Raw genomic sequence first — 21,411 nt, 5'->3', positions numbered from 1 at the left:
AACAGAGTGCTACGATGTAGGAATTCATTGCATGTTTAATATTTAAAGCTCTAGCTGCAGTACATCCAACCTGAGTAACTGTTTGGATAGCCCAGTATGTTTTTGCTCACATTTTCCACTTGCTCATGGTTACTGATGTGACAGGGAAGGCTTCTTAAAAATAAAAATTAGAAGGAAAAATTAGACTTATTTTAATACAAGCGTAGATTCCTGATTAAATCTCATCCTGTTGAACTGCTGGCAACATTTATCCTGGGTCCAGCAGGTCGCAATTAGTCACTGTAAAAACTCAGTTCAGAGAAAAATACTTTGATTTCACTGCACCTACCAGTGTAATTATAAAGATGATAAACAAACAAATGAACACAAAAAAACAAACAAAAAAACCTTGCCTCTTAACAATTGTTAAAGGTTATCTACAGATATCTATATAAAATAACTGAAAGGCTCATCAGATGGTACTCAGTAATTATTGTGGAAACATTTGATTGGAAAAACCCACCACTCATCTCAGATAAAAAAGAATTAAGTCAAAAAATATAAGCGCTGCTATTTCCATCGCTGTTTTGTATCAGGGGAAGTAGTCCCTCAGTCGGCGAATACAGCTAAGTCTGTTTTGTGCTGAGGCAAATCCCGTTGTGAAGAGGCTGTGAGTAATCAGAAGTGACAGCATAAGCACTTTCTGTTCAAAGTGATTTTACAGAAAGCGTTATTTTCTGAGAAAAGCACACATATGGCTCCCATAATGCTGAAAATGCACTGACGTATCAATTCAACAGCAGTAGTGTTTGCAGAGGAAGTTTTGCAAATGGTGTTTGTATTAAAAACCTATTTCCTTCGCATTTCCTATTCAGTAAGACATCCTCTAGGTCGTAGAACCTGACCAAGGAAGCTGGGCAGGGACAAATACTTCTGTGTGAGGAACGCGTAGGCTTGGCTGGGACCTTCCAGATCTAAGTCAGTAGACATATCTAATCAAGGCCTTTTAGTCTCATTTTTGTGAATCGCTTACCAGTGTTTCCCATTCACAAAATTACTCAGAGGAACTGCTCAGAACTTCTTTCCCCAGAGCCTGCAGACTTGGCTTTTCTTTAGTAAAGTGGTGTCAGTGCTCATACTTGCAGAAATATATCATTCAAAACCAAAAGGCTTTTGGTGATTAAAGGAGAAAGAGGATAGCTGAGGAGATACAGCTTTCGTAATGCCTCTTTCGTAAACAGTAAGACAAATGATTCTGATTCCTAATTGTCATTACTGGTGTTAATCGGCAATCAAATATTTCAAATACTTGTTCTACTTCCAGTAACTTCTCATGAAATTCCCCTCAAGGAAAGCGAAGCTTAAATACTGCAGAGTCTGAGTATAGAATCAGTTATCTACTAAAGTGGAGACAATATTGATTGTATTCAAGCATGAATTCCAGTGACATTTAGCAGAGTTAATTTTATCTTTATTTGGTATTATGAATTTTGCCTCGCTGTTCATTGTGTTGCTTTCTTTAAAGTGCCCCTCAGATTTTACTGGTGCTGGAAAATTGGTGATTTGCTGCCACATGCCTATGTAGTATAAAGACATTGCCATTATTTCAGAAAGTGTGTGTTTAACAGTTTGGAAATACTTGTATCTAGCTTGAAAGTACAGCAATTAATACTCATATTGAGAGTGCTACTCATTTTTAATGAGCATAAGACACGACTTGCAGTCAGGGAGCTACTTGAGCTTAATAACATAGCAAATGAATTGTACTGCTCAAATCTGTTCTGGCTGGGTAGACCGTTGTGTACTGGTTGATATGAGCGTGGTAAAATTACTGACCAGGGGAAGTAAAAGGAAGCTTCCATAGTGTTGTGGATGTCCTCCATTTGCTTCAGCACGGTGTAGATATGCATTCCAGCAAGCGCATTTAAGTGATACATGCTGAAACATTCATTAATGAGGTGTAAGGAGAGAATATAGCATTAAAGTCTGAGTGCAAAGAAAGGAGATCCTTCTCTCCCTAACATAACAATCGTTATAATTTTCATTCCTCTTTTGTAGTAGCAGCTGTGTGCCTGAAATAAAGTAGTATAACCATGAAATACATGTCAGAAGAATTTACGTCGTGGTCATTTTGCTAACATTTATATCATTTCTTCCCTACAGGTATTTCTGTAACAAAGAAGACTCATACATGTAAGTAATGTCTTTTGATTTGTCCTTCTTTTATGAGTGGAGTACATGTTTAGGCCATGCTGTGGAAGGTTCGATTTTAAAAATGCTGGCAAGTTTTCTGCTTTAGGGTGGTTCCAGTCCTCACTGAAATGTCATCTATCTGGATATACTGTGTGTGTGTGCATGCATGTGTGTGTGTGTGTATTAAGGCAAAGGGCAGGAATGGAAAGATGTGAAGACAAAAAATAGAATTCTTTATTCTAATATGTGTATCTTACAATTACCTGGTAAGTAAAATATCTGGAAAAACACGGTTGATCAGAAAGACTTTTCTATTATATGTAGAAGTATATATATATATATTGTTATATATGCAATGTGTTTCATGTAATAAGAAATTATTTAGTTCAAAATCTTTTGACTCTTCCTATGCATTCATCTATAAGGTAAATCATTCTGTGCTTGTGCTTTAAGGAGTTCTTGATGGAAATGAGATGATTATTGTTTTGCTCTCAACCACATAAATAGATAATCCTCATAAATGGCAAACTTGGAAACGGATGTGGATGTGTGCATTTACTTACATGTACATTTATTCTGAATCCTCTTCAAAGACGTCATTATTGGGGATCAACTCTTATCTACTGTGAGTTAAAAGCACAATTCCAAGAAAACGTTACGATTTGTAGCTAAAGGAGGTATGTTGAGATTCTTTGGATACCATGAAGCATTGGAAATCTAGTGCAGGAACTATACTTGCCCAGGATCTCACATAGCAGGAAGATAAAGCTGAGGCTACTAGTCTTATGAGAGCTTTCTAACAAAACAGGAGGCACAAAATTTACTAAGATTTACAATGCAATTGAACAGAGTTTTGCATTTAAAATACTTTTACTGCAGTTTTGTAGGCCCAAAATATCTTACAATAATTTCATTCTTATTCATTCCTGTTTTTAAAATGTTTCACATAATGTAAAACCTGACTTGATATCGTCTGCCACTTGTGAAATCTCCCCATATAGATTTACTAAATACAACTACTTGATATAAGAGCTTTTACTGAGAAGCTGTTTGATAAGAGTTTTGAAGCAAATGTTACTTGTTACCAAGTTCTAGAGCGTGACGGTGCTCTGATTAGGTGATCTTGCTCGCTTAATGCATTCCTAGGGTCAGCTCCTGTTTGGGTGAATGCAAATGTGGTTTCCATTCACCTTAATGAGAGCTACAGATAGGCCTCTGAGAGCAGAATGTGACCCTTACATATTTAGTGAATATTTGAGCTCATACTGACTAACAGTACAGGAGACTGAAGTCCTCTGTATATCCGCAGGCCAGGCATTGTACAGACAGCTTCCTTGCACAGCCTTGCCCATGAGCTCAACCCTGGCCTGGAGCGACCACCCTCTCTAGAGGTGGTAAGTAACTCAGTATTTGTGCTAGCTCAGGCTTGGGCCTCTTTCGTATGGAGGCTGATGACTACATGGTGTTGTCTAACACTCCACCTGCAAATCAGCTGAAACTACAGCTGAGTGCAGCAGTGCCACGTGCTGACTTGTTTTAAAAGTCGCGTCGCCAATTCCAATATTCAATACTTTTTTAATAGGGAAAACTAAATCACAACTAAGGACCTAGAGAGCATAGGAATGTTCTTAAGGTCTGCTGGCCTAATAAAATGGGATCACATGTGTCTCAGGGGATGCTGTGATTGAGGTCTTTTATGACAAAAAGTTGTATTCATCAGCTCTGCTAGATGATTAGCTACTGTTCACCATGTAACGCCTGTACACTACCGAAGACAGAAATTAGGATCCCAACATCTTCTATGCTAAGTGAGAACTGGGTGCTATTCTGACGAAGAGTAGCTCCCCAATTTGTTAATCAGTTTTCACGAAATTGTTGGAGTATGAATGGGAAGATTCACTTAATAATGGGAAGATTAACTTGTGCATTAAGGAAGGATTAAAATAGGAGGATCAATATGCTGTAATTGGCGTAATGAAAATGCTAGGCTACATTTGCTAACAAATCTATGGGATTCATTCAGCTTTATTTGTTGTTTTTTTTTTACATACATTCCCATTATGACAGATAGAGTAGGAATTGATGTATGTTGTGCATCTTTGGCATTTTAAGATTGCACAGAAAAAAACATTTCTTCCTTATTAGAGAAAGTTTATTATTGTATAGAAAAAGTAGATATCAAAAACCAGTTTGGGAATGGCTTGGAAAAAAAAAATAATCAATTTTATACAAAAACCCAAATGCAAAAATAAAGTTAATGCCTGAGTTTTTGAGTTTATAGGGTTCACCAAATTGAAGTTTTATCCAGGTTTTCTTTTTCATTGGCTGCTTCTCCACATTCTCTCTGTAACAGCTTTTGAGCACTACAAAACCTGCCATTTTTAAACATGGGCTGTAATGCTGCTGCTTCCAAGCAGCACTAATGAGAATAAATTTTGTCCACCCAAAAATGCGATATTTCACTCTGAAACAGACTTCTGAAGTAAAAATTCTTATCTGCTGTCTATTTGCAGAGTTATTCTTTCTTGGGCTCACATACTGATTTGTTAAGTTATCCCTCATCTTGTGTGAGAATAGCTAAGTCAGATATTAGAGACCAAGTCCTATCTCATCTTCCATACAAAGTGGGACTTCAGGTATTTTCAGTTTCCTTTTGATTGGAAAAAGATTATGACTGACACTTAGGTTATTTTCCAGTCATTTAATTCAAAGTAATACTCATAACATGACCTTCTTCCTCTCGTGTTTCATGCCTTGAATCAAAAAATATATAAGTTAGATACACAGCTCCAGCTTTTTCACAAATTCAGACAGGTGTCTTTGTTGTAACGGTGATGATAAAGATATGATATTCCAGGGAACCAAAGGCTGCAGAGCACCTGGCATTTAGTACCTCCTGGCTTGGAGCTATGCTCACCCCTGCCATATATAGTATTTCACTTGTCATCTTAAACCAAAATCTTGCCATACTTCATAGAATCAGTTTGCTGGCCTCTACCACACCACTTGTGTTTCAGAACTATCATATAAATAAAGGTTCCTCTTGTCCAGACTTCTTCTGTATCCTGGGCACTGAACTTCTTAGAAGCATTTGACTTGACTGCCTCGCAGAGAAAGGATTTACCTCTTGCTTATGTACCTAAAAGACTAATGTGGTGAATTCTTCATGTAATGGAAACTTCTTATCTTGGTATTTTGGATTTCAGTGAACTATGGTCAAAGGCTTCAGAGGAGTTAGATTACATAGCTGGGATTCATATCTATATGAAGGTTCAGGTACATTCAGTTACTTGTTTACCTGATGTTTTTAAGTTAAAAAAAAAAAAAAAAAGTACACCTTGATTTTGCTGTCCTTCTTTTCACACTATCTTTTGTCTCATCTGTAAGGCCGTTCTAGAGCTCCTGCAGTCCACTGGAGGAAGCTCTTAGATTGGTACAATGCTCTGCTGCAAAAAAGAGTTAGGAGCCCAGCTCCTAGAGATACTCCTGTGGGCAGAGCATGACTGAGGACCTCACTGGAGTGCTCTCACCTGCCCTGACGCGATACTTTGAATTAGAGATAACTTGCTGGGAGTATCTTTTTTGATACACCCTTTTTTGAGTACAGCCACAGACTGCTTCTACATGCAGTGTGTGAGGTAGCCCTTTGTAAGCTTTGACTAAAATTGTTTGTCAGTGACCTACTTCATCACTTCGAATGAGGTGTTATTCAGAGTGGAAGAGCATGCTTCTTTTGGCAGTCCAAGGGATCAGTAGCCAACTAGCTCAGTTCCTGCACCTCAACCAGGTCGAATAAAATTTAATCCAATTGGTTCTTCTTATGCCTTTGTGGTAAAGATTGACCTCACTGATAATGGAACTTTTTTTAATTATTTTTTTATTTTTTTATTTCAATGAGACTGAAATTCAGAGTAAGTGCTCAATTCATTTTTCAAGCTTATACTGCAATTGAAAGTTTTGATTAAAACATAGGGAGATAAATTCGGCTGTATTTAAGTGCCCAGATGTTGTACTGGCACAAAGTTCCATAGCTTTTTCAGTAGGTACCTCTAAACCTGACAAGCCTCCAAATTTTTGGCTGGAGCTCGGAGTGCTTTATTTTCAATGCGGCTGCACCACAACTAGCCCCAAAACAGACAGTGCCTTGTTCGTCAGGCATTGACTTCCTCGTAATACTATCCTGAGCAGAGATCCATTCCTAAAACAAGCCCTTCTTATTTCTGGCTCTGAACAGTTTTTAAAAAGCAGTGTTCTTTTCTTAGCAACTGAGAGGATGTTTTAGGAAGGGAGACAGAGCTTCAGCTTTTGAGACTTACACATACCCTAAAACTGTTTTTGTCCAAAATTCTACAAACATATTAAGGTTTTGCAGCTTAATTGAACCCAAGATCCAAATTTCAGTTTTTCTCTAGCTTTCTTTTCCTCAGTACATGTACAAGGCCATGAGTCTCACTGCTAAAGATTTCTTGAGGCATGTTGATTATTCTGCTTAATTGCATTATAGGGAAAATTTTTGATTTTTTTTTCCTGATCTGATTTATAATTACTACATGAGTTGCACTGTCTACTTCATGTAATATGCTTTGAGTCCCAGCTGAAGTAAGTAAATGCTGCTTTTCCTCACAAGATGGGAGCCTGCAGAATATTGATAGTTAACAGGATCTGCTGTTAGCACCAAGGCCTAAAGAGAACAGGTGAAAACTAAACCCTGTCCCCTGAGGCCAATAAAATAGCTGTTTGGTCCCCTGTGTGTAACCTCCTAATAACTTTACTGGGCAGCCTTAAGTTCCCTTGGGGGCTTCTCTGCAAGAGCACTCCCTCTCTTTGCTCAGATAGCTTATTAAAAATGATTTTATAATGAAGTTGCCTCAAATAGCAGCTACTTTCCTACTTGTCCTTGAAGCACTGTTTGCCCTGCTGAAGAAGCCTAAGAACTATCTAGGGCTTTTCTCTTGTTCAAAACTTTTACTGAACTACTGCTATACTTGATTTTTTTTTTCCTATGAGCCAAATAAAACCTCTTCATAATCAGCTAGATATTTTACCCTTAATTCAATTTTGAAGTCACTTCTATAAGTATAAAAAGTTTGAGTGCCCTCAGCTTCAATCAGTCTATTTTATTTGCTGCCACACAAATCACCACATCATTGACTTTTATACCTGATAAAGAACAAATGTTGCCTTTTTCTTCCAAATCTGCTTTTGCATTTTGGATGTTTTTGCTGTACAACTGCTGTGAAAATAAACTAGAATGGTGGCTGCTTGCAACTTTCTTTTTTAATATGTGAATCTCAGAGGCTGAACAAAGTACATTGTGACATAGTTTGACTTAGAACCGCCTGAGTCTAGGTAGCTCTAAATATACATACATAGGAAGGCTCAAAGCCTTCTGAGCACTTGCTTAGCAATAGTTTCCTAAGATACAATTTCCTAAGATATAATCACTAAACTTTGTTCTCCAAAGATTGATTCAATTTCTACTGAAGCTAAGGAACGCTCCATTTCATTGATGTGGGACCAGATTTGGTGCAAGGTTCTGTCGAATCTTTCTTGAAGTCACCGTAACCTTTGAAGAAGAGAAGTCTCTCTTTCTGTGAACAGATTGTCACCAAATGCAGCAAGGTCTTTAGTTTTGAACTACTATAAAGTTAAAGCATGATCTTTGTGTCTAGTTTGTTCAAAGATCAAAAGTCAAAGGCTTCTTCCCGAAGTATGTAGCTGGCTTATTCCTGTGGACAACAGCACCGCTGCCTTTTTTAACACATTGAGAAGAACCTGTCTTTAGAAATTTCTGCTCAGTCATTTCACTTCATGACATTGTTTCTTATAAGACAATACTACATTTTTGTTGTAGTAAGGCTGAATTCTAATGATTCTAAAGCAGACTGTCATGTGGATTTCTCCAAGGTTGATATCCGATCCCAAAAAAGCACATTTTATTATCTGAATTTTGAAACCAGTGACTGATTCCATCATTCCTAATAGACTCGTGTAGTTGACATGCGTTGCTAGACTTTTTCAATCACCATTCTGAAACAACTGTTAAAACCTGAAAACAATTTTTTAATGTGCAGTAATGTTTAACCTTTTAAGAACTGTGAAGATACTGTGAAGGTCTTGCAATCTTTCTCTGAGATGTTCAACCTGGAATTATTTAAATATTCACCCTAATCATGGATAAATTTTTATGCAAACAACACATAAGGCAGCTCTTTATGGCAGATCAGTTAGTTACTGTAACTTATAGCTCATTCTTAGTATTATGACCAAATGATGATATTATGTAAATCTCTTATAAAAAAAAAAAAATTATAATTAAGTATATGAAGTAGTTCCTACTTGCCTAAAAAGGACCAAAAAAAAGTATCAAAGGGCAACATGGGTCAGTTTGAGGAACTAAGACTGCAGTTGAAAAGTACAAATGGAAACGGATTAGCCTGACATTGAATAGAATCCTAAGATAACTTACAGTTCAGTAGTATCATAGGTAATTTGGGGGTTCTATAATAATTGAGTAATAGACCAAAATGTAGTGACAGACACCTCAGGACAAGTCTCAGAGAACATAAATGTCAGCTTTTTCACTGGTAATTTGCATGGGAACTGGGGCAACAGTTATCTGCTAACCTTACCTATGATCACAAATTGCATATGCAGAATTGTTCAATTAACTAAAAGACTCGTTTCAGAAAATGTGGTGCCTCGTGTTCTGTTAGTATAGAGGAGTTGCTGAATTTCTTGTTGTGTTTTCATAGCTGTATTTTAATTTAAAGCAGCAGAAAAAATACAGCTGCTTTCAAGATACAACACATAATTTTTCTATAATGCCATAATGATTTCCATTCAGTCAACTCTATGTACACTATGAAAACATCGTTAAAATATGTGTGATTTTTCAAGTACAGATGTGGTTATTTGTGCACATATTGAAATAAGCATTGTTGACATTAGTTTTTGCTTCAATGTATTCTATAACACATAGATAGACACAGAAAGAGGGGAAATTATCAGGATTACATCCTCCAGTCCAAACTTCTTTCAGTCTTAGTGTGAATATCTTTTGGTACTTTATTGCTTGCTATTGTAAGACAACAGAGTTGCAGAATCTAGACTTGGTCTTGAATCCCTGTGCAGTCACCATGCCTAGAATTACTCAGTTTCCTCAGGTTCAGAATTACTCAGAACCCTCAGGTTTGGGGTTCACTGTTTGCTTCACTAAATGAGTAGAGCTCACCTAAACAGAAGCTAGGATCCTGAAGGATTGAAACTGGGACTTCAGTAGACTTCCTGTCTTTAACTTACTACTGCCATTACTGGTAAAAACTGACTTGAATAGAAATGGAAAATCTTCACTAAATTATTGTGCATGTATAAATGTATATATATATATATATATACATACACATATATATAGAAGCAGTCAGTTAGAGATATGAAGTGTTAACTAAACATAAATCCTTGACAAACAGGACGATGACTTTGTTGCAAGAACTAATGCTGTTTTGAGACCTTTTTGCTACCTAGCATGTCTTCCATTGTATGATGGCTTCTTGCTTGAAGATAACATAAGCTGTCAGTTGCAGCAGGCTGTAAGAATACGACCTGCTGAACAACAGACTAGACACACCCTCAGAGCATATTTCCTCTCTTTTCTTGAGGTATTTACCACGGACTTCAAAAGCCAACACACGACAAGGGTGGTATGCTTAAAGATTTCTAGAAAATCAAATCAGGCTTTATTTTAATCTCTTAGCAACATAGGTAGGGAAACCTCTGGTTTCAGATAGCCAGTATGTTACCAAAGCCATTTAGTGATTTCCTTTTAGATAGAGTCATCAGTTGATAACCATCCTTCCCACCAATGTTTGTCTGAAGAGTCTGTTTGCTTATCTTTGTTACTGTTACCTAACTCATAGATAGGTGTGATATCTGCTGGCTGCAAAGACCGCTTTTACAGATAAGGCAAGTTTCCTGTTCAAACTCTTTAACATTTATTTCACCCTGACCCCTTTTCCTTTTTCCTCTTTCCACTGCTAACTTATTCCAGAGTTACAGTCCTTGAAATAGAAGTAGAAATAGAGTGGTCATCCAAAAAGATGATTTTACATACTGTTTGAAGACAGAGTACTGAAGTTTGAAGGATTGAAAATAGTTTTCCTGTTGAACAGAGGTTTTGATACTTCAGAAGATATTTCAGATATTTCACTGATATACTTTCTCAGTTTTTCTCAGCAGTTTCCAGGAGGAAAAAAAAAAAAAGAATCTAATTAACAGGATGAGTATAGTGAATAGTACACGAGATGGTGGGAACTTGACTATAATACCTGGGCTAGAAACCAGGAGGTGGTCCTTACATTCCCATGCCCTCTTTGGATGACTTCACCACTTTACTGTCAGCTGTTTTGAAAGTTGGTTTTGATATGAAATCCTGTCCTTGATGAAGCAGTAATGTACTTTCCTGTAGAATATTTCATCTTTGACAAGCTCATATTTCAAAATGAACAATGTCACCAGAAAATCCCCAGCCATTTCTAACAAGGGGGACCTTAGAAAAAAGACACAGAGAACCTTGACCTGGGAACACAGAGTTTGCAAACTTAGTAATATTCTCTGTGAAACTGATACCTGGCAATCTCAGCTTCTCATGAAAACTGCCCTTACTGCATCCTAATTTGCTGGTTTTTATTGTCACTGGAAGGTGAGTTGCATGGTAGTCGATTGAGGTAGGAGCCTGTCAGGTTTTCTGGCAAATAGACTGCTTGCCTCACTCTATTGTTAAATCTGAAGATAGGTTGCAGTCCAAACTGGTACTGTCAAGCTAAGAAGGCCTTTATGTAGCTACTTATTTTTGTGATTGAAGATATTGACTTCCCTATCTTGAAATCTCAAAGTTGAGCACGTGAATGTGATTGACGTTTTATTTTATATGCAAGGTAACCAACAAAAGATTATCTACACATTTATTTCTAACATCACATGGACAGACTTAGGTTGTCCATTAAATCTCAAGTACCAGATGTGGCTTGTATATGCAGAATTAGTGGTACTTGTACAGTAAACCTCCACGATACCTCTCAACAGATTCGTTCTTCATAGTGCTCTTTTTTGGTGACCAAAAGGTCTGTTCAGCAGCTGTAATTTGAATGAGTATTAGTTTGGCATGGACTGCTTCTGCTGGTGGGATTTGGGCAGTTGTTGAGAGATTTTAATATCCTTTACAAAATTTTTTGAAACTAATATCATTCCACGTTCTTTCTTGTGTTTTTTGCTAATCTCCACCCAAAATCTTTTTCCTAGACACTTGTCATTAAAAAAAAAAAAGAAAAGAAAAAAAAAAAGATTAATTCAGTATGCTAGTTCTGAGTGGCATACCCAAAAATAGCCATTCCCTTTATTAGGTTAGTTCATTGCTGTATAATAAATCCAGTTCTTAATTGACTATTTAAATAGTTTTAGAGCAAGCTAGTCTTTTCTTCTTTTAGCTTGAAATGTTTTTCAGTCTGGGACCACTGAACGCATTTTAATGGATATCTCCTTTAATGCCTTCTATGTTTGTTCTGCATTTGCTTCCAAATAGTTTTGAGATTAGATTTATTTTATTTTTTCTGTTACTCTTAGAGCTTGAGAGAGAAAGAAGTAAAAGGAAAGGCAAAAATAAAGAGGAAATAATTGAGTTATTTTTGATAAAAATGCAGTGTGCGGACATGATATATTGGCACATATTAGGTAAGAAGAGACACAAGAGACACAAGAGACTTCCAGCTGAAGTACTTGGGGACAAAATTGCATGTAATGGAATGACAACAGGAACTGAGGGGTGGCAGATTTTTTATCTGATCCATTAAAGCTCTTAAACTTCATTTTTTCTTTTAGTGGGGTCATAATTCATCACACTGCTACCCTATATGCATCAAGCTAAGCATGCCCTAGCTAGAACAAGATCAGAGCAGAAGTTCTTTGTCTCTTTCAAAAGAAAACAATAACCAACAAATACAAAACATTTCTAAGATGCATTGTTTAGGAATCTCCATGTAAAAGCAACTACAATTTCAAGTCTGATACTGTCCGTTCTCTAAACATGTCACATTCATAAAAACATCTAATTTCTTTGAAGGCTTCAGTTTCTATCTTCGTTTGCTGCTGTATTCCTGATTTTCCTCACAAAACTTTTTCCATCTGAGAAAAGAAATCATCAAGGATAGGGAGAGTTGAAAAAAGGAAAAATTACATATTTTTTTGAGTCAGTAGAAAAACTTTTGGTTTTAGAGACAGAAGACCCTGTTTGTTCTGTTGATTGCCAAGTGTTACAGCTGCTTCTTTATAACCAAAATATACCTGGTGGTTTGCTGCTCTGTTGTACAGGAATTAATTTCAGTCAGGAGAGAAAATAGATCTTATCATTCTGTTTCTCAATAAGGTAATGCAGTTCTCCCAAACCACCTTACTGTGTTAGCTTTCTCTGCCTTTAATATCAAATGCATCACTCATGTCCTCTGGTGCTTTTAAATAAATTTCCAAAAGCATCCTGTATCTCAAGCTCTTGAATAATAAAATCAATTTTATTAGCTGTTATGTTGACCTTATTTAATATACATTGTGAATCCTAAACCATTTGTTTTTTAGCATGTATTTTTCAGATGACTGTGCTCAGTGTTGAGGAAATATCTCCATTTCATTTCTAAGCATGTGTTTTCATGGAAACAATCCATCTATAACACATTGTATTTCTATGAAAATACACACTTATTAAATGGCAAACAGTTTATGTTTTCATGGCAGGCATCTTCAAACTGGCACATTCGCTGTGTCAGTGTTTTATGATGCAAGCATAAAACTGTCAGATTGTGTATGTTCAAACATGAAAAGGTCTGGAGTATCACACATGGAGGAGGAGAAATTGTCAATTAGCAGGTGGCAGGAATTTAGGAGTGTTTGTTTATGAGGCTTGTATTAAGATAATAGGAACTCTCAGTCTGAGTATCCTCAAATATTTCAGCTGATCAAGAGGTAGCTTCCATGCCGGAGTCGTGGAATCATTTTTGCTTACTAAGGGCTGACTACATATATCAGGATTGCTGGTGGAGCTTGAACTGTCTTTGCACATTTCACTTTAGCACTCAGCTCATGCATTACAGAAATTACTTTCAAAAGCAAGAAACCTGAGAGCGATGGCTTCGCACCCTCTAGGCTTCTGGAGCTGACTGATCCTAAGAGCTACAGCAAGGGCTTTGGCATTGCCAACGGTCTGGGAGATGTAATTGCAGGTCCGTGGATTGCTTTGTAACAGGCTGAAAAGCTACTTTCAAAGCCATGTGGCTTCTGGAGGACAGAGCCTTCTGGGTAACATTACAGCAGCAAAGCCCTGTGTCAGTGTGTGAGGGCATGTTGAATGACCTCTGGTTTATCCATATAATCAGTTCTTCTATGTTCTGTAGTTTAAACAGTTGGTGATCGTATCGTGCTTTAACTGAGTATGACTTCGTTAGAAATGGCTCATTATAGTGAAAATTTTCAGAAATAATCTGCAGGATTAAGTGCTGTTGCATTTATTACCTTACTAGATTATGCAAATAATAAGGAAAAGATAGCAGAGTAGTTTATTATTTCTGTAAGGAAAATATACTATTTAATATGCACATTTCAACTGTATTTCCTCTTCTTATGAGTGAAGAGACACCTTTCATATGTTGGTACTGTAACTTTCAGGTTTCAGTGGAATTAACTGAATGGATGGGATTAAAATCTAGTTTTCACATCGTCCAGGAAATGTCTCTGTGCATCTTTGTGACTTTATTCTGTGGTTGTCTCTTCTGAGCTGCAAAACCATAGGCATCTTCTTGTTGGAAGAAGATGCAGCACTTGACTCAGAGCAGCATGGATGGATGCTCAAAGTTTCTTACAGAGTTTGTGTAGCAGCTGCTCATCTTTCAAACACTCTTTGAGGGTAACTCATCCACCCTTGTTCTTCTCTGAAGTGTCACGTGGAGCTGTGAGAGCCCAGTTCCCAGTTCCCAGCTGAGCCTTCGTGACTGCTGGAGTATCTGTAAGACCATGTGAGCTTCGTAGATCAGATTGCAAAACCTCATTCTTTCATAAGTGACACTCAGACTGCACTTTCTGAATTCTGTCCTTACATTCTCTTCCAGGAGCTCCAACTGTAGTTAATGGCAGACATAAACCTGGTGACAAGCTTAATGATTCATGAAATCCCAGTCCTCGGGGCATGTGCTGGTTATTTATTGTTGCACATAAACACAAAGCAGGCAGTGAATTTATCTCTTTCAGGTTTAGGTGACTGAAATGGGTGTTTGAATATCTGAAAAAGGTGGTGAGTGTTTATAGGCATTTGCATAAGTCATTTTTCATTTCATCTTACTGCTACACACAGTGGATATGCTGAGACTGGCTATAATTCTGCTGCAATTGCCAATATTCTTTTAGTGTTGCACTAAGTGTATGTTGTGGGTGTTGCACTTCCTGACAGTACCATTGCATTAGTATGAAGCTGTCATTTAATTTTAAAGGATGAAAACTGTATAGGTGCTGCTGAGCCATGATGTCAAACACTGTGTACTGCTTTATACTGTTTTTGTACTGTGGTCTTTCACCACACAGTAGCAGAACAATTTTCTTTCATGGTTTTTTCTTTTCCCCACAAGTCAGAGGAAGATTTTCTGAAGATTTAGCAATATCCCTTCTGATTCACATTGATACAGTCTGTGCTAACTACTCAGTTATGTGTTTATGATTTATTCCTGTCTGAACATGGGATAGACCAAGAGTAAAGGCAGCAGTCTGGAACACTAAAGGCACACCTGCTTTAGTGAGTGGTGTAGATCAAAGGGAGCAGTTCTATAGGGCAGAGCAGTTGAGAGAGTACCTAATATCTATTTCATGTGTGTTTTTGATTGTTTTAGAGTAGCTCTAGTCTAATCCCACGAAGCTTAGTGCAGTTGGAGTGAATTACACATAGTCTGGAAGCACATCTTTCTGTTTAGTTTCATCTGAAAGGAATCACATTCATGTGCTCTAAGGCCACTTCATAATGCAAACCAAAACAGAGCAGTGATGGGGAGAGTTCCTTCAAAAGCACACTTCTGATCTGAAGCAAAATACTATTGGAGATGCACGCTGAAAAGCTAGAAGTGTAATTTTTCTGAATGTATTTGCAGTACCAGCACTGCTGCATTGCTTGTGGCAAATCTCCTTGCTTTCTCCATCTTTTCATGTTCTTTCTGAAATGTTCTCCATGGCTGCTGCCCATTTCATTCACATCACTGGAACACCTGATGCCTTCATTTCTCCCTAAGCCACCATACATGCAGGTACACTGTAAAGTGAATAGGTTTGTACAAGGATGAGGTTGTCTATAAATGGGAAGCATTCCTTTGTTATGCTGGATAATAACTGCTAAGGCATAAACATACTGAGCTTTTAACATTGCCCCTGTTCAGACTAAACTGTTGGTTCAAGATTGTTCTTTCTCCTTATTAAGGAACAATTTAAACTCAAAGCAAAGTCAGTCTGATATTTTGTTGTTGTTGTTGTTTCTGTTGTACAGTTATAGGCAGTACAAAACTGCATGTATGTAGGAGAGATTCTGGAATTACTACTGGATGCACATAAAATATTTCTTGAAACAGCAGGGAGAGAAAATATTGTGTGCCCAGCATATGGTTAAAATGGTCACTGAAATGCAGCTTTTAATGCTATTCCATGTTATTTTTGTATGTATTTCAGGCCCAAAGCCTCCTTTGCTTGCTCATCGTGGTGTGTTGTTTATTTGCTCATAGCACAGAGATCCAGTAAGAGAAGAGGAACACAGGGAGAGGTTCTAGAAAGAAAGGCTTTCTGCACAGAACCAACTCCTCTGCAAGTGTGCAGACAGGGCCTTTTCCTTGCCATTATCTATGTATATAGCAGTCTATTCATTCAATGTCTGTTCTTTTTTGTACTGTGGTAAAGCTCTGACTGTCTTCACTTATTCAAAATGAGCCTTAGTAAATCCTAACTTGATGCTGTTTGTTGCGGTGTTGGCAATGTGTTGCTTGTCTGAGTAACATAAAAAGGCTGTGATAATTAGCTCCTACAAGGTAGCATTTTCATTTGTGTTTGAATACAGGGATTGGCCTTTGCTGCCAGGATCTGCCAGAGTGTATCAGTAGTTCCTCAATTGTTTTCAGTACTTGGAATAGCTCAGCTATCTCTGATGCCTTTGTCCTTCTGCCTGTTTGTTGTGTGCCTGAATGTGCTACAACAAGCACATTCCCACCTTTCTTTTTTTATAGTGTTACCTAAAAATGGGCCTCCAGAATCTTTACAGGTTCTGGGAGAGCATGTTTTTCTCAAAGTCACTGTTGTTCTGTTTCAGTGCCAGCTCTTTCTCTGCAGTCACTCTTGTTTTCTTCACCCTGAAAGTATCCAAAAGCATTAGACTCTAGCTACATTTACATTTGGGTCATCATAACTTTGGCATTTCTTCTAAAGATTTAATCTATCCATTTTCTGTCCTAAATTGTTCTGTTTGTTGGCTCTGGTCAGTGTTTGTAGGTTCGTGTTTCCTTTTCCTCCAAGTCTTCTTTGTTAATGGAAAGGGGAGGCTCAAGCAGGGTATGCATCATTTTTACTCAGAATTTCAGTATGCTATATTTATCTAGCTTTCATCTTGTTTTTCCATGCTGTTTCATAGATATGTTGTTATTAGTTTGAGTAAGAGGGAGTCATAGACAATGACCCTATGATGGCTTGTGTGCAGAAGTGGTAATCTATGATTTGTTTCTTTACATTCACATTTTTTATTTTTTTGTTGTTGGTTAAAAATATTTTTTAAAGAATTTTTTTTTAAAATCAGGAAAGGTGATGATTTAGCTGGAAATGGTGGCTTTTGCAATCAACAGTGTTGTTTTATAGTCTACATACATAATTCAATACAAACAGACCTTTTAATTTACATTGCTGGCATAGGACACAGCCAGCAGAACTGCTTTGTAACATCCTTTTAAGCAGTAGTTTTCCTCCACCACTAATGAAAGGTGTCTGTTTTATAAATTGTTGCCCATTCATCATTCCTCAGTCAGCTGCTGCCTCAGTTATGTCTTAAATCTGAGTTCACCTTCTGATGTGATGCTGCCCTCCTCTTTCTCCTTGGTCTTACCAATTGTTCCATGACCCAAGCTGTCAGGTGAGCCTTGTCACCTATGAACACGTGGCATTAGGATTTTGTTATCTATCTCCTATGCCTCCTGTTCCTCAGAGCCATTTTCACCACATCTCTGTGAACAGAAGAGCAGAGTACCTAACTAACCCGAACCATTCATTATGTGCTCTTGGTTTTGCTTTGTGTTTTCCCTTCCTGGCTTAGGACTGCACATTTTTCTCTAATTCATTCTGCAGTCAAGAATGGAACAATTAGCCTCAAACTCTCTGGCTCTGGCAGATGATTAATCAAAAAAAATTAACTTTGGCTGATAATACTACTCTATGAATTATGAGCTGGCTATAACCCAGGGAATACTCCTATTGTCCCCTCTACAGCGGCCCATCCTTCCTTGACACAAATGCACTGAAATATTAAGATTATTCATGTAATAGAAATTTAACCACAGTGTTATTAAGTTATTAACTCCTTAGTGCAGTGTTTCTGAATCTCTTTTAACCACCTACCAGGTAATCCTCAGGAAAAGAGCCCATAATTCATTTTGTAATTAAATACGCTTGGACACTTGAGGGGGGAGGTGGTAAATAAAGTTCAAAGCGTTTAGGCAAAAAGCTTTCACAAAATGTTATTGTTTGAATTACAAAGGCGATGTTTAAAAATGCTGGGTAGAAACAAAAAACAAGTGCCTTGGTTAGGCACTGCCAGTGTCTGAGAATCACTTCCCAGCTACGCTTTGGTATTGACATATACTGATGTATCTGTGAAAGATAGACTTGTTACTTCTACTGTTGTTACTCTTTTTCATATTATTTTTGTAGGCTATCCTATTGACCACTGTGCCATATGGCAGCCTGTAGCCAGTCGGTCAGATACTTCTTTGATTGTTTTTTTGTAGGTTGTAGAGAATGAGTGCTTCCAGTTGAATTTGAACAACGTTAACAATTTCCTGCCCCGGCTGCATTTATTTCTGGAAAAAGTCCCAACTTTGCTTGTAAACAACAAGTGTTGTAAACCACTCATTGGATCAGCTGAGATCTGTCAGACTCTTCCTAAAAGAAAACGCAAATGTGTACTTCTTCTAGCTGCACTCAAGTATGTGTACATATAGCATGGTTTTTCATCCAGTGAGAGGTTTGTTAGAGAGGTGCTCTGCCTTCCCTACAGTGATGCAAATGCAATGCAGCAGAAGGACAAGAACCTGGGTCTGAATTGTGCCCTTTTCTTTACTGGATGATTGCTGTTTCCAAAATACAACCTAAAGGGAATATAATTTGAAAATAAAATCCGTAAAAATAATAATAATGAATTATGATGATGCACTTATAGGCAAATGAGAGGGTAATCAAGACTGGAGCATTAAAAATGAAACGTGCTGCCAAGACTTTTCAGAGAGATTTTCATCTAGCACTTTATCTTTCATTCCTGATCAGCACACAGTGCTTAGCTGCGAACAGTAGTGTAATTGCCCATGTTGAGACTGGTTTGGCATGCTTCTGATATGGGAGGCAATGCTTGGGTGAGTACTCATTGTTACGAGGCTCAGGTAGCTCCCACTTGATGTTTAAATTGAAATTCTAACTCATACTTCTGAAATTTAAAGGTTTAATTTAGAAGACTGTTTACTGAAAAAAAAAAAAAAAGTAAGTATAAACAAAAGTCATTGTGAAGTAACCTGATCCATTTTGGTATCATCCTGGTTGTTGTTACTGTTGGTGACTGTTTGCAGAGTGTTCCAAGCATGACCTCAGTGCACAGAAATGTACAACTTCCTTACATTCTGCAAGCCATGGTGTCTCAAAGGGGGCATATTTGCCAGCAGGGATCAGTCTGTCTTTTAGGATCATGTTTGTTGAGGTTCATCAAAATAAGGACCAGTGCCAGACTTTGAGTGGAATCTGTCCATTTGTCATCATAGTCACAACAGGAGTTTCCCCTCATTGCCACCAGAGCCAAGTACTTTGCAGTTCTAAATGTCTCAGAGTCTGCACAAGGCATAGAAGTACTCTAGTCTATAGAGGGAGACCCGAGACAGAAACTGATACAAGTCCTTTTCCAGCTCCCATCTGTGGCATTGGATACAATACTTCGTGCAATGTGCGTAGTCTCCTTTTGGCAGAAGCAGCACAATTAGTCCTGGTCAGCAACTCTGACAGATATATATTTTTTTCTGATGTACATTAGGGAGCAGTTCCTGTTAAAGCAGCTCAGAAGCTATCCTGCAAGCAGGAACTGAGGATTGCGTTACTGGTCAGTGCTGCTGATCTGAGAGAGAACATCAGTCTGTGCCATCACAGCCAGTCTGCATCTCCTGCTCAAATGTTCTCTTTAATTCTTAGGTCACTATTGCATTATTTTCTTGAGGATTTTACCTCATATTTGCAAGAATGTATCTTTTTTTTTTTCTTTTTTCCTCCCTAGTCTCTATGCATTTTGAATGGCAGTATTTCTACCAGCGTAGCTTGTTCCTACGTAACTCTCAACACTTAACCCTGACTCCCTGGTGTAAGCATTTGAGAGTGCTTTACAGATACACCACCCCTGCGAGGGGAGAAGGCACCACATTACTCCTTTTGCACAAAACTGAAGAGGAGAAGTTAACTGGCTTGCACAGCGTGCCTGTGTGTGCTGTGCCAAGAATACAGGCTGGAAGCCTGGATGCCTGCTGCACTGTTTAGATCTGCGGACCACTTCTCATCCCAGAGTGATGTATACTTGTATAGTAGTGATCAGACATTTCTTTAATAAGGGAAGAATGCAAAAATCTGCCTCCTGAGATAATCTGTTAGAAGGTCATTACCTACACAATGCATTCCAACAGTTACGTAATCTCTTACCAGGCATTGCTTCTATGAAAAATATACCTCTGAACAGGCTACACTGAAATTAAACAAACAGGATTGCTTTCAATATCTTGATCAGGACTTTGCTAAAAGCAAGCATATTTGTGCTGAGAAAAAAAAAGCTGGGATGTGTAAGTGTAAAGATACCCTGAAAAAGAGCATATTGGGAATGTGGTGCATCAACCAACCTGGGGATATTTTCAGAGATTAAAACTAGTGTGATGGCATTAAGGCCTTGTTGGCAGTATTTACAAATCCAGAGGTAAGTCTCTGCACAAAATCGTGCTGTCCCTTGGAAAATCCAAGCTACTGAGTTGCCAGGTGACCTCTTTTAAAGGAGGCAACTGCTGTCATGGCAAACCTTAGCTGATCTCTGCTTTACTGAAAGAAACAAAAGCAGTCAGTGTGTTTCTTGGCCCTGCCTGTGCTGCTTTGAGTTCACAGCTTTTCCTCCTAAACTCCACTTCAGGTGACAAGGCTGAGAGACTTCCGCCAGCCACAGTTAGAGTTGGAAACCGCTGATCTCATGCCATTTATTGGTCCAGCCACAACCACGGTTTTAGCTAGCACCGTGTGGACAAAGCTGCCCTTATCTCCTGGTGATGTGATGCTGCGTACCCCTCCTCTGATAGATGACTTTCCCGTTGTCACGCAGACCAACTACGTGGTGTTGGGTGCTGTGTGGTTGCTGCATATGCTCCTCATTTTTCTTTTTTTTGCTGCTGGCAGCATTGGTATGTAGGGTATCTTTTGACACTGTCAGCTAATTGAAATTTCTGTGGGACAAAGTAGTCCTTGCTGACATTTGAATGTACTTGCTTTGGTTTCTCTGTCAGCAAGCTTTTCTTGTGTTGATATCTAGACTCTAGCAAGCATATTTTAGATAGAGCTTAAAGTCAAACTGCTTTAAGGGCAATGCAGTATTGCTGGTTGATGCTACTGCCTAAGATTTTTACCATGTTAACAGACCAATAATTTCCAATCAGAAAATCTTTTTCTACTGCACTGTTTACACTTATTTCTATCTCCCTTGCAGTAAAACTTAGAGACTTCTTAAACATGATCCCTTCCCTTCTATCTGTCCTCTCCTTGTGAAATAGCTTAGTAATAGCTGTTTCAATAGATGTAAAAATTAGTTTGGTTTTTTTCCTCATCTGAAAGCCTTTTGCACTGTTCTTTATATAGAAGAAAATAGTATTTTTTATTAAGACAAGTATTTTCAGTTGTCCAGGCCCAACTAGT

The 21,411-nt window shown here is 38.0% G+C and overlaps 1 protein-coding gene across 2 annotated transcripts in view; it reads left to right on the top strand.

The window, feature by feature from the left end:
• The window catches only part of RORA (RAR related orphan receptor A), a 378,614-nt gene that overhangs the window by 276,568 nt on the left and 80,635 nt on the right, over positions 1–21,411 (top strand). For both annotated transcript variants that reach the window (XM_052672312.1, XM_052672310.1), the window contains exon 4: positions 2,143–2,172. In XM_052672312.1, coding sequence (XP_052528272.1) covers positions 2,143–2,172 — 30 coding nt within the window. The remainder of the gene's footprint in view (positions 1–2,142; positions 2,173–21,411) is intronic.

Source organism: Tympanuchus pallidicinctus, unplaced genomic scaffold (assembly GCF_026119805.1).
Source record: "Tympanuchus pallidicinctus isolate F22 unplaced genomic scaffold, pur_lepc_1.0 scaffold12, whole genome shotgun sequence".
NCBI lineage: Eukaryota > Metazoa > Chordata > Aves > Galliformes > Phasianidae > Tympanuchus > Tympanuchus pallidicinctus.
Note: the sequence above shows the minus strand (reverse complement) of the source record. Positions and strands in the feature narration are given on the sequence as shown.